The following is a 17,595-nucleotide window of genomic DNA, read 5'->3' as shown; positions in this document are numbered from 1 at the left end:
AACTACTAGGTGCGCTCAATGGCGGTTGGATGTACGGGGTGTTTGCGTTCGAATGTTTTGTTTCATTTTTACTCCTATTCCCTCGATATGTCGTCTCACTCTGGCTTCCCTCATGTCTCTTTCTCTACACTTTTATTCCCACCCTTTTAATCCCCCCTCACCCCCCATCCCTTGTGAGCTACCGCTGAGGTGTCGCATCCTGATGCAGACAGTTTCGGGGCTCACTTTCCTCTTCTTTTCCATCTTACACATCAGCAATCCCCCCCCCCCCCCCCAACCTCTAAGTGCTAAATATGTGGCACAAAAAGCAGGAAATGGACTCAATGAAAGGGTGAAAAATAATAATCATAATAGAAACGAAGATCAACACGCGCCTCAAAAAGCCCCATTCACTCCTCTTTCACATTTTCACGAGAAAATGAAGGTACACACATGGAGAACAATTTTTGTTATAGGTAGGCTTGCCTGAGCAGAACCACTGTCGTGCGCCTTGGTTACACATTCGACACGCCTCGTCCTGTGCGGAGGTGGGTGGGAAACCAAGGGTGCACTTGAAAATGCAATGCTCGTGGGTTGGTGTCGCCATCTGACGGCAGGCTCACGCGAGCGCGCCTTGCTTTCGAATTTCCCGCGCTCGAACCTCTCGCGTTTACATCATGGGCTAGTCCCCCCCCCCCCCCCTCTCGCGTGGGCGGCGAAGCCAGCCTCCCTAGAGTGACCACCTCTGCCGGCGAAATGGAAACACTTGTTGCGTAGCTGTCCGTCCAAGTAAAGCTTTCACAACTGCAGTGTTCGCAGCACCAGTACAGTACATGAGTGCCACTTCTATCAAGTGCAGCTTCCCTCAGCACGCTGCATGGGCAGCGCTTATTGTGTACTTGCTTCTGACTTGCGCAGAAATTCTGTTTAAACATCCCCTTCCACTTTTCTTTCTTTTTTTTTTTGTATTTTGCAGCTCGGCAGCGCCAGGTGTGAAAAAAAAAAAACAAACAAAAATTATTAGGCGTGACAATGTACACAATGTGTTATTGAATGGGGCACTTCTGAGTGCACAGCGGGCGCGGTAAACACGACCAACCCTGTCACAATCAATTTTTTCATTTGTAAGTACACATCCCTTCTTCGTCTGGGTGCCCCACGGTAGAACATAGTGCGTTTTTATTTATTTTGACACAACGTGACGCGATCGTGTAGTGGGCATTCCAAAGAAAAAAGCGAGTTCGTGCTTCCTGAGCATAGTCGTGTCTCAAGAATGCAGTGACCAGGGTAGAACGCTGCGCTCGGCTTCTTCCTTCGCGCGATAAGGTAACTAGGCGACGTTCGCTTGACGGGCCCGTTTTAGCAGCTTGGCTTGCAGGAAGGAGAGGAAGAACTCGCAGATGCGGCGATTGATTCGTGCATGCAGACCCAGGAGAAAGACGACGACGCGAACGAAATGCGGTGAACGTGACAAGTACCCAGCGCGATCAAGCTACTACTACACGAGGTGCTGCTCACCTGAGCGATGACGCAATGATATTGCAAAGAGGGACGGACGGGTATGGCGAACCGCTGGGATCACACTGCCGAAGCATCAAGTGGGTAGCCCTGAAGAGGGCTGTTGTGTTCTCGTTGGCTGGCTGCAGGCGACGCCGCTGGCTTCTTAGCCTCCGAATCCGTACAGGGTGCGGCCCTGACGCTTGAGGGCGTACACGACGTCCATGGCTGTCACGGTCTTCCTTTTGGCGTGCTCGGTGTAAGTGACGGCATCGCGGATCACGTTCTCGAGGAACACCTTGAGAACGCCGCGAGTTTCCTCGTAGATGAGGCCAGAGATGCGCTTGACACCGCCACGGCGCGCCAGACGACGGATGGCCGGCTTGGTTATGCCCTGGATGTTGTCACGCAACACCTTTCGATGACGCTTGGCGCCACCCTTCCCCAGCCCTTTGCCACCTTTGCCACGGCCAGACATGACGGCTTCCGAAGTTTCTGCTTCTGCTTCGAAACGCGCCCGGAAAGCGAATGCTCGACACGATCGAGTCGCGGTGTCGGCGCCGGCCCGCGAGACTGAGGAGGAAGGCGAACGGCGCACGCCGGTTGGTCGGCGGCCAGCTCGTCTCTCTCTCCCTCTTTTCTTCGCGAGGAGCGCGTTGGCCGCGCAGGTTGCTGCACTGACTATTTTTCTGCACTACAAGATTGAATATACACGGCAAACATGCTTTCGTTTGTTTGTTTGTTTTTAATTCTTTTCTCGTTACTGTTGCTAAGTTTCTTGCCCATTCATTCACGCACCCTTCACTGCTGCAAAATGGCGTATCAGTCGTATCAGCTGCCCCAGCGGCAAGGAGACATCAAACCGAGTAAGCGACAATTCATGTACGCGTACGTACAAGCCCAGCGGATACAACGCGTTCGCTAAAAAACGTTTCATCGTGTCCACTGAACATGACACACGCAATATTTGTCAAAACTCACAGCTGCAACAGCTCACCTGTGTGCCGCACGTAAATAAACTGCACACTTAACACTTTGCGACTACTCGTCCCCGGCGTGTGCCCCCCCCCCTCTTTTTTTTTTTCTTTTCTATGTTCTCGCTTTCTCTCTAATCACATCAATGCCTCATTTGCACGCACGAAACCCGTTTCACGGCGTCACTTTGACGCCATCCTTGTCGCCAAACCAAGGGACTAACACACGCGGTCCGGGCACGGCCTCATGGCCGGAAATTTCTAAACAAAGCGTGCTCGCGTTGTTGTGGACGCCGGCACGTGAAATTCGGCAAAGTAACAGCACCTTTGGCTGGCTACGCGTGTCTCAAATTTTACTGTGGCAGCTCCACTACATATCGCGATACGGCAGTTTCACCGAAGCCACGCAACGCGACCGCGCTCATTTCAGCATTCACGGGGACGGCAGAGAGTGAGAGCGCACCTCCTCTCGGGCGCGCCTCTCCTCCCGTAAACACGGACTGTCAAGCGGTCCGGTCGCAGCGAAGTTTCCCCATCTCCTTGCGGGGTGGTTCAACACCTGCCCGTTTCAAGTGCACGGTTGCACTGTGAGGAACCCTGCAAGGGTCACGCAATTACAGGCAAAACAGCCCCTAACTCTAAAGCGCCTTACATAGGACGAGATTGGAGCGTAAAATGCACCACCCTTTATGCATTCTTTCTTCTTTACAGCGTTGGAAGAGTGTTCGTTCGCTGCATGTTTTACGCATGCGTACTTTCGCTTACATAATACCTTCGGAGGCTGACAACCTGTTAAGTAATCTATCAACGACTATCCGGACGGCATCAGCTGTGCAAAGAAGATTTGCAGTTGGCCTTCCAGAGCCGTCCAGAGCACACAAAGTAGGTCTACACATCGTGGCAACCAATATTTCGAAAAAAGTGAATTGCGTAGTATTATAAAGAATACAACTTTCAGAATGAGCAAAACTGCTTGGTTTGACCAAAGTACAAAGAGGTGCGATTTATACCACATCGATCCATTTATTGAATTAAAAATTACGCTGGCATTAGATAGAATATCGGAAACTCTAATTGACCGATTGAGGCTAGGCACGGCATACACAAAAACATTTGTTTTTTTTTTTTTTCTTTGCACAGACACGGCAGAGCTGAAAGTCCCGAATGCGAATGCGGATTGATAGATGAAGACGTATGTCACCTTCTCGTAGACTGTCCACATCACGAGACGCCGTCTTAAGTCCGAACAGTTGGCATTAGACCGCAGACCGTTTAACATGAAGAAACTTCTGGGTCCGTGGCCTACTCGAGTTTTACAGTCGCACGCTTTAAAAGCATCAACACGTTCTTTACAAGACAGCGGGATTGCTGATAAGTATTAAGAAATAACGAACTTTCATTTGTAACAAATGTACTTATTATGTACAGTATCACGTGACTCTCATCATGTGTGTGTTGTGAAATGAATGACGTGTCGACAATTATGTACACACGAGCGAATGCATCTTTATACGGACCAGACGTGTGCTCTACTGTTTTGTGCTGGTGGACCGAATATTATCGAGGGACATTATATCAGAGACTTCATTCATTGACTTTCGAACATTTACTTACCATTGTGTTCTGATATGTGCGTATAAGTGTAAGTGTGTCTTTGCATATCTCTGCCCGAGTTTTCTACTTTCCATGCACTGCTTTGTACGTTTTGCTTCAAGATACGTGTTCAAGTTTAACTCAACGGCCAAGGAGTAGCCGGCGCCATAATGGTGCGCCGACATCTCCTTACATATCATATCAATAAGAAAAAAAGATGCGCGCCAATGCCCATCTATTGTATTCCCTTCTCACGTGCCCCAATACCAAACTGCGCGTGCCATTTCTGTGGTGCAAGTGTGTTTAAGTAGTCGCAGTTTCATCTTTCACAATCATGAGGGTTCCCATATTGAAAGTATTCCTTCCCCGAACTTGTGGCAGGGACGCACGATGCGAAATTACAAAATGATCGCGCTTGAAAGCTTCATACAAATGCACTGTCGACCCGCCGAACATAGTCAGTAATCTAAAACAAAGCGGAAATAAACGGTGCGTCCGCTCATTCATTTAAGGTAAGTTTCCCACCACATTCCGAATGGAACGTACCACTCATTTGTGCCTAGCACAGGCGCATTTGTTCTTTCGAAGAGAACACAGTGTTCCGCTACACCGTGTGATTATGTAAACGTCAAGCCGAGCAGTGTCGTTTGCTGGCCGGCCTGGCTATGTTTCTTTCGGCGACGCGCAAACGGAGCACTCGGTGCGAAAACGGGAAATGCCCATACCTCGTGTCGACCGCCTTTCTTTACTGGATTTCGTACTTCTTTGTGCACTATATAAATCACCTGCGTGGTACCCCTGTCATGCGTACGCACAGTTTTGTTTTTTCCTTCACTCGGGCTGTCGATACTTTGCTTTCGGACAATAATTAGCATGCAGTCCGCCGCCACGCTTTTCTGCTTCTACAGCTATTGTCACATGCGTCTATATATTTCTCCCCTATCTTTTCTTGCATCAATGCTTCCGCACATTTTTCACCGCGCCACGCACTTTAAGCTACATTCACTCCTCCTACAGTCTCGAAACGGGCCTGCCCTGCGCTCTCAAGAAATAAATGCCCCAATTTCGTAAACAAATGAATGGCGTGGCAGAGAAGGAACTCTGCGCTGTCTGATGAATGTGGCTGTACCCTTCACATCGGGCGGCAGCTATCACCACCTAGCCATAATGCTGACCTAACAAACAGCTACATTTATCTTGTTTTTTTTCTCTCTTTAAATAGTGAAGTATAGGACCGCGGTGCTTTGCAGTGAATGGTTTAGTTTTCACTCTTGCCTTGACTTTAGCCACCAATAAGATAACCACCTTCTAGTTAATTCTACCCGCCTAAAGTCTATTTTGCCCTCCCCCGTCTCTAAACCCCGGTGCTTTTGAAAAACTCTGCGCCATCATTCTAAACTATAAGGTGAAGCCCTTTACATAGCATTATCAAGTGTTCGGCAGTTTCCTTCTCTCCGCATGCACTGCATACCGTGTATACCCCTTCATATTTGGCCCGACATGTCGGAGTTGCTCGGGCAAGCGCTGACGCGAGTTTCCTATTCTATCATTTCCCAAGAGCTGAACACACTCGAGTTCATGTTACCTTTTTTTGAGAGAAGCGGCCACCTTCCCCCTGTTTTTTTTTTTTTTTTTAATTACCACGCTCCTGGTTTTGTTTTCCCTCCATTACCGTACTTGTGGCACTTTTCTCCGCGCACTCGGTCTTCTCTAATTTACCTGTTCAACCTCCCCGAGCACACACGTCGAGCGCGGCACACCAACGCTCCTGCTAGCGGTGTTCAACAGAGAGAAGAGGATGGATTCGGAGCCGAATCTCTCAGCACAACCCCTATGCCGACGCAGACAATTTGGGTGGCTCTGAGAAGAGCCGTTGATTTGTCGTTGCTCGCTGTGGCCCACGACGCACGCCTACTTGGAGCTGGTGTACTTGGTGACGGCTTTTGTACCCTCGGACACCGCGTGCTTGGCCAGCTCTCCGGGCAGCAGCAGGCGCACCGCGGTCTGGATCTCCCGGCTCGTGATGGTCGAGCGCTTGTTGTAGTGAGCAAGGCGTGACGACTCGGCGGCGATACGCTCGAAGATGTCGTTCACGAAGCTGTTCATGATGGACATGGCCTTGCTGGAGACACCAGTGTCGGGGTGCACCTGCTTCAGCACCTTATAGATGTAGATGGAGAAGCTCTCCTTCCTGCGGCGCTTCTTCTTCTTCTTGTCCGTGGCGCGCACATTCTTCTGCGCCTTGCCGGCCTTCTTGACGGCTTTGCCAGACGGTTGGGGAGGCATGATTTCACACAACACGCACGCGAGACCAGAGTCGAATGCGCGTGTCCCCCCGTCTCGCCGCGCTTAAATATGAGCGAGGGGTGTTGACGAGATCAGCACAACGCGCGCGCCCCATTGGTTCGCACGGCTTCTCTCTCTCACACTCTCATCCGTTCCCCGCGAGCGGCGGCGCGCGATGGTGGCAACGGAAACCATTCGAGCACGGCTCTCATCTCAGAAGGCAGCAGCTTTCTTGTTTTCGGCAACCGGCGTCGTACCAAGCGAAAAGCAACACCATGTCCGGACGTGGCAAGGGCGGCAAGGCGAAAGGCAAGAGCAAGACCCGTTCTAGCCGCGCGGGGCTTCAGTTCCCCGTGGGCCGTATTCACCGCCTCCTACGCAAGGGAAACTACGCCGAGCGCGTCGGAGCTGGCGCTCCGGTCTACCTGGCTGCCGTACTCGAGTACCTGGCCGCCGAGGTGCTCGAGCTGGCGGGCAACGCCGCTCGTGACAACAAGAAGACCCGGATCATCCCCCGTCACTTGCAGCTCGCCATCCGCAACGACGAGGAGCTGAACAAACTGCTTTCCGGCGTCACCATCGCGCAGGGCGGTGTGTTGCCCAACATTCAAGCCGTGCTTCTTCCAAAGAAGACGGAGAAGAAGGCGTAAGCGAGCACCCCTTCCGCGCGCTCGCCGCATTCCCCAAACGGTCCTTCTAAGGACCACCCAAACAGGTGACGCGGCCGTGTTTCGCTTCGCAGTCACGATGGCTCTGTTCGTACCCTCAAGCGTGTTTGTTTTTCTATACTTTATATATATTTCCTCGCGACATCAGTTAGCCACAAGTGCGCGACGCCAAATGCTGCAAAGAGACAACCAAATCACGCAGCTCGGCACCGAAAAAGACAGAAAAGAGCATGTAAGCGTTGTCATTTCTCATTAAAAAAAAAAAAAAAAAAAGCTCCACACGTAACCGTCTATCCTTACGATGACACCTGAACGGGTCAGCACAGGGACAGAGTAAATTTAATACCTTTGAATAGAAAAACAAACGTAAGGTAAAAAAAAAAAAAGAGAGAGAGAGAGAGAGAACCCGCCGTTAGCGCATTCCATTTGGTGCTTCTAACACAATTTATTTCGTCTATCTTGCTAGGCAGCGCAGCCACTATTACACAGAACACACAACACAAGCGCTTAACTTCAACTAAACGTTTATTGCAAAAAAAAAAAAAAAAATTGTCCAGAATATGGCACAAAAACTTGTTCAGCTTCAAAAGAAATGAAAGGAAATGACACGCGATGATTTCGAGTGTGTTAGTGCACTCTCTATCGCGCTCACGCGGAAAGAACTGTTTTTTGGATGGGGTGATAGAGAATAACAGACAGTAATGTGCGGGACTGGCACGTGTGCTTTTTGTTGTCTACCTTTTACTATTCTTTTTCTCTGTTCACCCCCTTTATAAACTCTGACGTTTGCAATGAAAGTTCAGTTGAAGTTAAGCGCTTGTGTTGTGAGGTCTGTGTAATAGTGGCTGCGCTTCCTAGCGAGATGGATCCTTACCAACTGGCCCGATACAATTGTTTATTTCGTCTCTCGGTAAAACTTCATCACCTCCTACGAGTGCACCCAAAAGTTGCGCCGGGGTCCAGCAGCCCAAGTCACCATGGCGTTACGCAAACAGAAGCCCTCAAAAACACCTTACAAGCGGCGGGCAAAAAGGTAAACACATAAATGAAATTGACACACCACAGGGTCGCAGCACGGCTGCTGCACACACACCGACTGAAGCTAGCCTACCTTTTCTCTGTCTACTCATAATGATACACACTTTTACCTTGAATTTGTCAAAGCTGAGCCATTTCTTCGTAATAACGACGCGCCGACGTTCCGTTCTTCCGCGCGCTAGACAACGGCAGCCACGTACGTACAAAACATGACAGCAAAAGAGGGTGCGGCCGGAGTACGTGGCCTGGAGTGGTCTCGTAGCCAAAGCAGACACGTTGGTGGTCCTGAGAAGGACCGTTTGTTGTTGCTTGCCTGTCGACCGAAGCGCAGGGAGCAGCCCAACTTAGGCGCGCTCACCGCGAATGCGCCGAGCCAGCTGGATGTCCTTTGGCATGATGGTGACGCGCTTAGCGTGGATGGCGCACAGGTTGGTGTCTTCGAAAAGACCAACGAGGTAGGCCTCGCTAGCTTCCTGTAGGGCCATCACGGCAGAACTCTGGAAACGGAGGTCCGTCTTGAAGTCCTGAGCGATTTCCCGCACCAGGCGCTGAAAGGGAAGCTTGCGGATCAGCAGTTCGGTCGACTTCTGGTATCGGCGAATTTCACGCAGGGCCACGGTTCCAGGCCTGTAACGGTGAGGTTTCTTCACCCCGCCTGTGGCAGGGGCACTCTTGCGAGCAGCCTTGGTAGCAAGCTGCTTACGCGGAGCCTTGCCTCCAGTACTCTTGCGCGCGGTTTGTTTAGTTCGGGCCATGCTGCGTGCGTCCGATCACCTCGACTGACGGAGCGAAACTGCGCTCCTGCCGGAGATCGGCAAAAGCGGCTTCGCCGCACGACCCATCTCTCTCCCTCCCATTGGCCGAAGCGTGAGAACCCGTCCGCGTGCGAGCGCGGAAGCGTACGCCAGGATGCTGGCTGGCGCTCATTTTCGGGCAACCGTGCAGTTCGCGGCTGCAAAGAGGTACACCGAAACGAAACCACTACCGCTGTACAATACAGCCTGCTGCGCATTTCTTTCGCCTTCCAGGCAACACATCAATCGACGCTGTAGCTCGTCGCTTCCCGAAGCGGCGCGACGGAGTGCGAGACGCCACCATTCACGCCAACAGCGCGCATCGCACTAGAGCGCCTCGCATCACCGAGGGCAAATGCGCACTGCCACGCCAAAAAAACTTGCTCCTTGCGTTGTCGCTTATTTGCGACCATTACGTAGATGGGCGAAGACGACGAGAGACCACCGGCAGTGTTGGTATATGCATACACGTCCGCGCAACGACAAGGAGTAAAACGCAACAAAACATTCTAACACAAACACCCCGTACATCCAACTGCCACTGAGCGCGCCTACTTGCTCAATCGCAGACAGTAACGGGACTCAATTTTATCTTCCTTTCCCTCTTAAGAATCACTCATACATACTTGCCAAACTACTAGGTGCGCTCAATGGCGGTTGGATGTACGGGGTGTTTGCGTTCGAATGTTTTGTTTCATTTTTACTCCTATTCCCTCGATATGTCGTCTCACTCTGGCTTCCCTCATGTCTCTTTCTCTACACTTTTATTCCCACCCTTTTAATCCCCCCTCACCCCCCATCCCTTGTGAGCTACCGCTGAGGTGTCGCATCCTGATGCAGACAGTTTCGGGGCTCACTTTCCTCTTCTTTTCCATCTTACACATCAGCAATCCCCCCCCCCCCCCCCCAACCTCTAAGTGCTAAATATGTGGCACAAAAAGCAGGAAATGGACTCAATGAAAGGGTGAAAAATAGTAATCATAATAGAAACGAAGATCAACACGCGCCTCAAAAAGCCCCATTCACTCCTCTTTCACATTTTCACGAGAAAATGAAGGTACACACATGGAGAACAATTTTTGTTATAGGTAGGCTTGCCTGAGCAGAACCACTGTCGTGCGCCTTGGTTACACATTCGACACGCCTCGTCCTGTGCGGAGGTGGGTGGGAAACCAAGGGTGCACTTGAAAATGCAATGCTCGTGGGTTGGTGTCGCCATCTGACGGCAGGCTCACGCGAGCGCGCCTTGCTTTCGAATTTCCCGCGCTCGAACCTCTCGCGTTTACATCATGGGCTAGTCCCCCCCCCCCCCCCCTCTCGCGTGGGCGGCGAAGCCAGCCTCCCTAGAGTGACCACCTCTGCCGGCGAAATGGAAACACTTGTTGCGTAGCTGTCCGTCCAAGTAAAGCTTTCACAACTGCAGTGTTCGCAGCACCAGTACAGTACATGAGTGCCACTTCTATCAAGTGCAGCTTCCCTCAGCACGCTGCATGGGCAGCGCTTATTGTGTACTTGCTTCTGACTTGCGCAGAAATTCTGTTTAAACATCCCCTTCCACTTTTCTTTCTTTTTTTTTTTGTATTTTGCAGCTCGGCAGCGCCAGGTGTGAAAAAAAAAAACAAACAAAAATTATTAGGCGTGACAATGTACACAATGTGTTATTGAATGGGGCACTTCTGAGTGCACAGCGGGCGCGGTAAACACGACCAACCTGTCACAATCAATTTTTTCATTTGTAAGTACACATCCCTTCTTCGTCTGGGTGCCCCACGGTAGAACATAGTGCGTTTTTATTTATTTTGACACAACGTGACGCGATCGTGTAGTGGGCATTCCAAAGAAAAAAGCGAGTTCGTGCTTCCTGAGCATAGTCGTGTCTCCAAGAATGCAGTGACCAGGGTAGAACGCTGCGCTCGGCTTCTTCCTTCGCGCGATAAGGTAACTAGGCGACGTTCGCTTGACGGGCCCGTTTTAGCAGCTTGGCTTGCAGGAAGGAGAGGAAGAACTCGCAGATGCGGCGATTGATTCGTGCATGCAGACCCAGGAGAAAGACGACGACGCGAACGAAATGCGGTGAACGTGACAAGTACCCAGCGCGATCAAGCTACTACTACACGAGGTGCTGCTCACCTGAGCGATGACGCAATGATATTGCAAAGAGGGACGGACGGGTATGGCGAACCGCTGGGATCACACTGCCGAAGCATCAAGTGGGTAGCCCTGAAGAGGGCTGTTGTGTTCTCGTTGGCTGGCTGCAGGCGACGCCGCTGGCTTCTTAGCCTCCGAATCCGTACAGGGTGCGGCCCTGACGCTTGAGGGCGTACACGACGTCCATGGCTGTCACGGTCTTCCTTTTGGCGTGCTCGGTGTAAGTGACGGCATCGCGGATCACGTTCTCGAGGAACACCTTGAGAACGCCGCGAGTTTCCTCGTAGATGAGGCCAGAGATGCGCTTGACACCGCCACGGCGCGCCAGACGACGGATGGCCGGCTTGGTTATGCCCTGGATGTTGTCACGCAACACCTTTCGATGACGCTTGGCGCCACCCTTCCCCAGCCCTTTGCCACCTTTGCCACGGCCAGACATGACGGCTTCCGAAGTTTCTGCTTCTGCTTCGAAACGCGCCCGGAAAGCGAATGCTCGACACGATCGAGTCGCGGTGTCGGCGCCGGCCCGCGAGACTGAGGAGGAAGGCGAACGGCGCACGCCGGTTGGTCGGCGGCCAGCTCGTCTCTCTCTCCCTCTTTTCTTCGCGAGGAGCGCGTTGGCCGCGCAGGTTGCTGCACTGACTATTTTTCTGCACTACAAGATTGAATATACACGGCAAACATGCTTTCGTTTGTTTGTTTGTTTTTAATTCTTTTCTCGTTACTGTTGCTAAGTTTCTTGCCCATTCATTCACGCACCCTTCACTGCTGCAAAATGGCGTATCAGTCGTATCAGCTGCCCCAGCGGCAAGGAGACATCAAACCGAGTAAGCGACAATTCATGTACGCGTACGTACAAGCCCAGCGGATACAACGCGTTCGCTAAAAAACGTTTCATCGTGTCCACTGAACATGACACACGCAATATTTGTCAAAACTCACAGCTGCAACAGCTCACCTGTGTGCCGCACGTAAATAAACTGCACACTTAACACTTTGCGACTACTCGTCCCCGGCGTGTGCCCCCCCCCCTCTTTTTTTTTTTTCTTTTCTATGTTCTCGCTTTCTCTCTAATCACATCAATGCCTCATTTGCACGCACGAAACCCGTTTCACGGCGTCACTTTGACGCCATCCTTGTCGCCAAACCAAGGGACTAACACACGCGGTCCGGGCACGGCCTCATGGCCGGAAATTTCTAAACAAAGCGTGCTCGCGTTGTTGTGGACGCCGGCACGTGAAATTCGGCAAAGTAACAGCACCTTTGGCTGGCTACGCGTGTCTCAAATTTTACTGTGGCAGCTCCACTACATATCGCGATACGGCAGTTTCACCGAAGCCACGCAACGCGACCGCGCTCATTTCAGCATTCACGGGGACGGCAGAGAGTGAGAGCGCACCTCCTCTCGGGCGCGCCTCTCCTCCCGTAAACACGGACTGTCAAGCGGTCCGGTCGCAGCGAAGTTTCCCCATCTCCTTGCGGGGTGGTTCAACACCTGCCCGTTTCAAGTGCACGGTTGCACTGTGAGGAACCCTGCAAGGGTCACGCAATTACAGGCAAAACAGCCCTAACTCTAAAGCGCCTTACATAGGACGAGATTGGAGCGTAAAATGCACCACCCTTTATGCATTCTTTCTTCTTTACAGCGTTGGAAGAGTGTTCGTTCGCTGCATGTTTTACGCATGCGTACTTTCGCTTACATAATACCTTCGGAGGCTGACAACCTGTTAAGTAATCTATCAACGACTATCCGGACGGCATCAGCTGTGCAAAGAAGATTTGCAGTTGGCCTTCCAGAGCCGTCCAGAGCACACAAAGTAGGTCTACACATCGTGGCAACCAATATTTCGAAAAAAGTGAATTGCGTAGTATTATAAAGAATACAACTTTCAGAATGAGCAAAACTGCTTGGTTTGACCAAAGTACAAAGAGGTGCGATTTATACCACATCGATCCATTTATTGAATTAAAAATTACGCTGGCATTAGATAGAATATCGGAAACTCTAATTGACCGATTGAGGCTAGGCACGGCATACACAAAAACATTTGTTTTTTTTTTTTTCTTTGCACAGACACGGCAGAGCTGAAAGTCCCGAATGCGAATGCGGATTGATAGATGAAGACGTATGTCACCTTCTCGTAGACTGTCCACATCACGAGACGCCGTCTTAAGTCCGAACAGTTGGCATTAGACCGCAGACCGTTTAACATGAAGAAACTTCTGGGTCCGTGGCCTACTCGAGTTTTACAGTCGCACGCTTTAAAAGCATCAACACGTTCTTTACAAGACAGCGGGATTGCTGATAAGTATTAAGAAATAACGAACTTTCATTTGTAACAAATGTACTTATTATGTACAGTATCACGTGACTCTCATCATGTGTGTGTTGTGAAATGAATGACGTGTCGACAATTATGTACACACGAGCGAATGCATCTTTATACGGACCAGACGTGTGCTCTACTGTTTTGTGCTGGTGGACCGAATATTATCGAGGGACATTATATCAGAGACTTCATTCATTGACTTTCGAACATTTACTTACCATTGTGTTCTGATATGTGCGTATAAGTGTAAGTGTGTCTTTGCATATCTCTGCCCGAGTTTTCTACTTTCCATGCACTGCTTTGTACGTTTTGCTTCAAGATACGTGTTCAAGTTTAACTCAACGGCCAAGGAGTAGCCGGCGCCATAATGGTGCGCCGACATCTCCTTACATATCATATCAATAAGAAAAAAAGATGCGCGCCAATGCCCATCTATTGTATTCCCTTCTCACGTGCCCCAATACCAAACTGCGCGTGCCATTTCTGTGGTGCAAGTGTGTTTAAGTAGTCGCAGTTTCATCTTTCACAATCATGAGGGTTCCCATATTGAAAGTATTCCTTCCCCGAACTTGTGGCAGGGACGCACGATGCGAAATTACAAAATGATCGCGCTTGAAAGCTTCATACAAATGCACTGTCGACCCGCCGAACATAGTCAGTAATCTAAAACAAAGCGGAAATAAACGGTGCGTCCGCTCATTCATTTAAGGTAAGTTTCCCACCACATTCCGAATGGAACGTACCACTCATTTGTGCCTAGCACAGGCGCATTTGTTCTTTCGAAGAGAACACAGTGTTCCGCTACACCGTGTGATTATGTAAACGTCAAGCCGAGCAGTGTCGTTTGCTGGCCGGCCTGGCTATGTTTCTTTCGGCGACGCGCAAACGGAGCACTCGGTGCGAAAACGGGAAATGCCCATACCTCGTGTCGACCGCCTTTCTTTACTGGATTTCGTACTTCTTTGTGCACTATATAAATCACCTGCGTGGTACCCCTGTCATGCGTACGCACAGTTTTGTTTTTTCCTTCACTCGGGCTGTCGATACTTTGCTTTCGGACAATAATTAGCATGCAGTCCGCCGCCACGCTTTTCTGCTTCTACAGCTATTGTCACATGCGTCTATATATTTCTCCCCTATCTTTTCTTGCATCAATGCTTCCGCACATTTTTCACCGCGCCACGCACTTTAAGCTACATTCACTCCTCCTACAGTCTCGAAACGGGCCTGCCCTGCGCTCTCAAGAAATAAATGCCCCAATTTCGTAAACAAATGAATGGCGTGGCAGAGAAGGAACTCTGCGCTGTCTGATGAATGTGGCTGTACCCTTCACATCGGGCGGCAGCTATCACCACCTAGCCATAATGCTGACCTAACAAACAGCTACATTTATCTTGTTTTTTTTCTCTCTTTAAATAGTGAAGTATAGGACCGCGGTGCTTTGCAGTGAATGGTTTAGTTTTCACTCTTGCCTTGACTTTAGCCACCAATAAGATAACCACCTTCTAGTTAATTCTACCCGCCTAAAGTCTATTTTGCCCTCCCCCGTCTCTAAACCCCGGTGCTTTTGAAAAACTCTGCGCCATCATTCTAAACTATAAGGTGAAGCCCTTTACATAGCATTATCAAGTGTTCGGCAGTTTCCTTCTCTCCGCATGCACTGCATACCGTGTATACCCCTTCATATTTGGCCCGACATGTCGGAGTTGCTCGGGCAAGCGCTGACGCGAGTTTCCTATTCTATCATTTCCCAAGAGCTGAACACACTCGAGTTCATGTTACCTTTTTTTGAGAGAAGCGGCCACCTTCCCCCTGTTTTTTTTTTTTTTTTTAATTACCACGCTCCTGGTTTTGTTTTCCCTCCATTACCGTACTTGTGGCACTTTTCTCCGCGCACTCGGTCTTCTCTAATTTACCTGTTCAACCTCCCCGAGCACACACGTCGAGCGCGGCACACCAACGCTCCTGCTAGCGGTGTTCAACAGAGAGAAGAGGATGGATTCGGAGCCGAATCTCTCAGCACAACCCCTATGCCGACGCAGACAATTTGGGTGGCTCTGAGAAGAGCCGTTGATTTGTCGTTGCTCGCTGTGGCCCACGACGCACGCCTACTTGGAGCTGGTGTACTTGGTGACGGCTTTTGTACCCTCGGACACCGCGTGCTTGGCCAGCTCTCCGGGCAGCAGCAGGCGCACCGCGGTCTGGATCTCCCGGCTCGTGATGGTCGAGCGCTTGTTGTAGTGAGCAAGGCGTGACGACTCGGCGGCGATACGCTCGAAGATGTCGTTCACGAAGCTGTTCATGATGGACATGGCCTTGCTGGAGACACCAGTGTCGGGGTGCACCTGCTTCAGCACCTTATAGATGTAGATGGAGAAGCTCTCCTTCCTGCGGCGCTTCTTCTTCTTCTTGTCCGTGGCGCGCACATTCTTCTGCGCCTTGCCGGCCTTCTTGACGGCTTTGCCAGACGGTTGGGGAGGCATGATTTCACACAACACGCACGCGAGACCAGAGTCGAATGCGCGTGTCCCCCCGTCTCGCCGCGCTAAAATATGAGCGAGGGGTGTTGACGAGATCAGCACAACGCGCGCGCCCCATTGGTTCGCACGGCTTCTCTCTCTCACACTCTCATCCGTTCCCCGCGAGCGGCGGCGCGCGATGGTGGCAACGGAAACCATTCGAGGGATTCGCTCGCAGGATTTCAAGCTGGACGGTTGTGCCCTCGCGATCTCCGACTTCAGCGTAGCTCCCGCCGACTGGTTCGCCCTCCGCGGTCTCCTGACGCCGTGTAGCTCTCGCATTGTGGCACCCCGCCCTTGGACTTCTTCGACCGGATCCCCACTTTCCTATCTCCTTCTTTTTCCTCTCGTTGGCTGTCTTCTTCTGCTTCTACTTTCCTTCTATTCTTTTTATCCCTCCTTCCCCCCACCCCTATAAGGCACTGCGCCGTGTCGCCTGAAGGCAGACAGAAATTAGGTGCCTTTTTCCTCTTCATTCTAATCACTACCACCACCATTCGAGCACGGCTCTCATCTCAGAAGGCAGCAGCTTTCTTGTTTTCGGCAACCGGCGTCGTACCAAGCGAAAAGCAACACCATGTCCGGACGTGGCAAGGGCGGCAAGGCGAAAGGCAAGAGCAAGACCCGTTCTAGCCGCGCGGGGCTTCAGTTCCCCGTGGGCCGTATTCACCGCCTCCTACGCAAGGGAAACTACGCCGAGCGCGTCGGAGCTGGCGCTCCGGTCTACCTGGCTGCCGTACTCGAGTACCTGGCCGCCGAGGTGCTCGAGCTGGCGGGCAACGCCGCTCGTGACAACAAGAAGACCCGGATCATCCCCCGTCACTTGCAGCTCGCCATCCGCAACGACGAGGAGCTGAACAAACTGCTTTCCGGCGTCACCATCGCGCAGGGCGGTGTGTTGCCCAACATTCAAGCCGTGCTTCTTCCAAAGAAGACGGAGAAGAAGGCGTAAGCGAGCACCCCTTCCGCGCGCTCGCCGCATTCCCCAAACGGTCCTTCTAAGGACCACCCAAACAGGTGACGCGGCCGTGTTTCGCTTCGCAGTCACGATGGCTCTGTTCGTACCCTCAAGCGTGTTTGTTTTTCTATACTTTATATATATTTCCTCGCGACATCAGTTAGCCACAAGTGCGCGACGCCAAATGCTGCAAAGAGACAACCAAATCACGCAGCTCGGCACCGAAAAAGACAGAAAAGAGCATGTAAGCGTTGTCATTTCTCATTAAAAAAAAAAAAAAAAAAAGCTCCACACGTAACCGTCTATCCTTACGATGACACCTGAACGGGTCAGCACAGGGACAGAGTAAATTTAATACCTTTGAATAGAAAAACAAACGTAAGGTAAAAAAAAAAAAGAGAGAGAGAGAGAGAGAACCCGCCGTTAGCGCATTCCATTTGGTGCTTCTAACACAATTTATTTCGTCTATCTTGCTAGGCAGCGCAGCCACTATTACACAGAACACACAACACAAGCGCTTAACTTCAACTAAACGTTTATTGCAAAAAAAAAAAAAAAAATTGTCCAGAATATGGCACAAAAACTTGTTCAGCTTCAAAAGAAATGAAAGGAAATGACACGCGATGATTTCGAGTGTGTTAGTGCACTCTCTATCGCGCTCACGCGGAAAGAACTGTTTTTTGGATGGGGTGATAGAGAATAACAGACAGTAATGTGCGGGACTGGCACGTGTGCTTTTTGTTGTCTACCTTTTACTATTCTTTTTCTCTGTTCACCCCCTTTATAAACTCTGACGTTTGCGATGAAAGTT

At 50.8% G+C, this 17,595-nt stretch overlaps 2 protein-coding genes across 2 annotated transcripts in view; both read left to right on the top strand.

Annotated features, from left to right (window-relative positions):
- Window positions 1-16,778, top strand: part of LOC142791887 (histone H2A-like) — a 117,561-nt gene extending 100,783 nt beyond the window's left edge. Inside the window, exon 2 of the mRNA XM_075885560.1 lies at window positions 15,991-16,778. Within this exon, the coding sequence (XP_075741675.1) occupies window positions 16,404-16,778 (375 nt within the window). The 5' untranslated portion in view covers window positions 15,991-16,403. The remainder of the gene's footprint in view (window positions 1-15,990) is intronic.
- On the top strand, window positions 6,605-6,979 carry LOC142791892 (histone H2A-like). Its single transcript, XM_075885565.1, has one exon. It carries the CDS (start codon window positions 6,605-6,607, stop codon window positions 6,977-6,979), a length of 375 nt encoding a protein of 124 aa, XP_075741680.1.
- Window positions 16,779-17,595: the final 817 nt, after the last annotated feature.

This window comes from Rhipicephalus microplus, unplaced genomic scaffold (genome assembly GCF_043290135.1).
Source record: "Rhipicephalus microplus isolate Deutch F79 unplaced genomic scaffold, USDA_Rmic scaffold_196, whole genome shotgun sequence".
NCBI classification, from domain to species: Eukaryota; Metazoa; Arthropoda; class Arachnida; order Ixodida; family Ixodidae; genus Rhipicephalus; species Rhipicephalus microplus.
This window is presented reverse-complemented; position numbering and strand designations above follow the sequence as displayed.

What these genes read in the sequence shown, in the direction of transcription:
- LOC142791892 (XM_075885565.1), top strand. Translation starts at nt 6,605, where the DNA reads ATGTCCGGACGTGGCAAGGGCGGCAAGGCGAAAGGCAAGAGCAAGACC.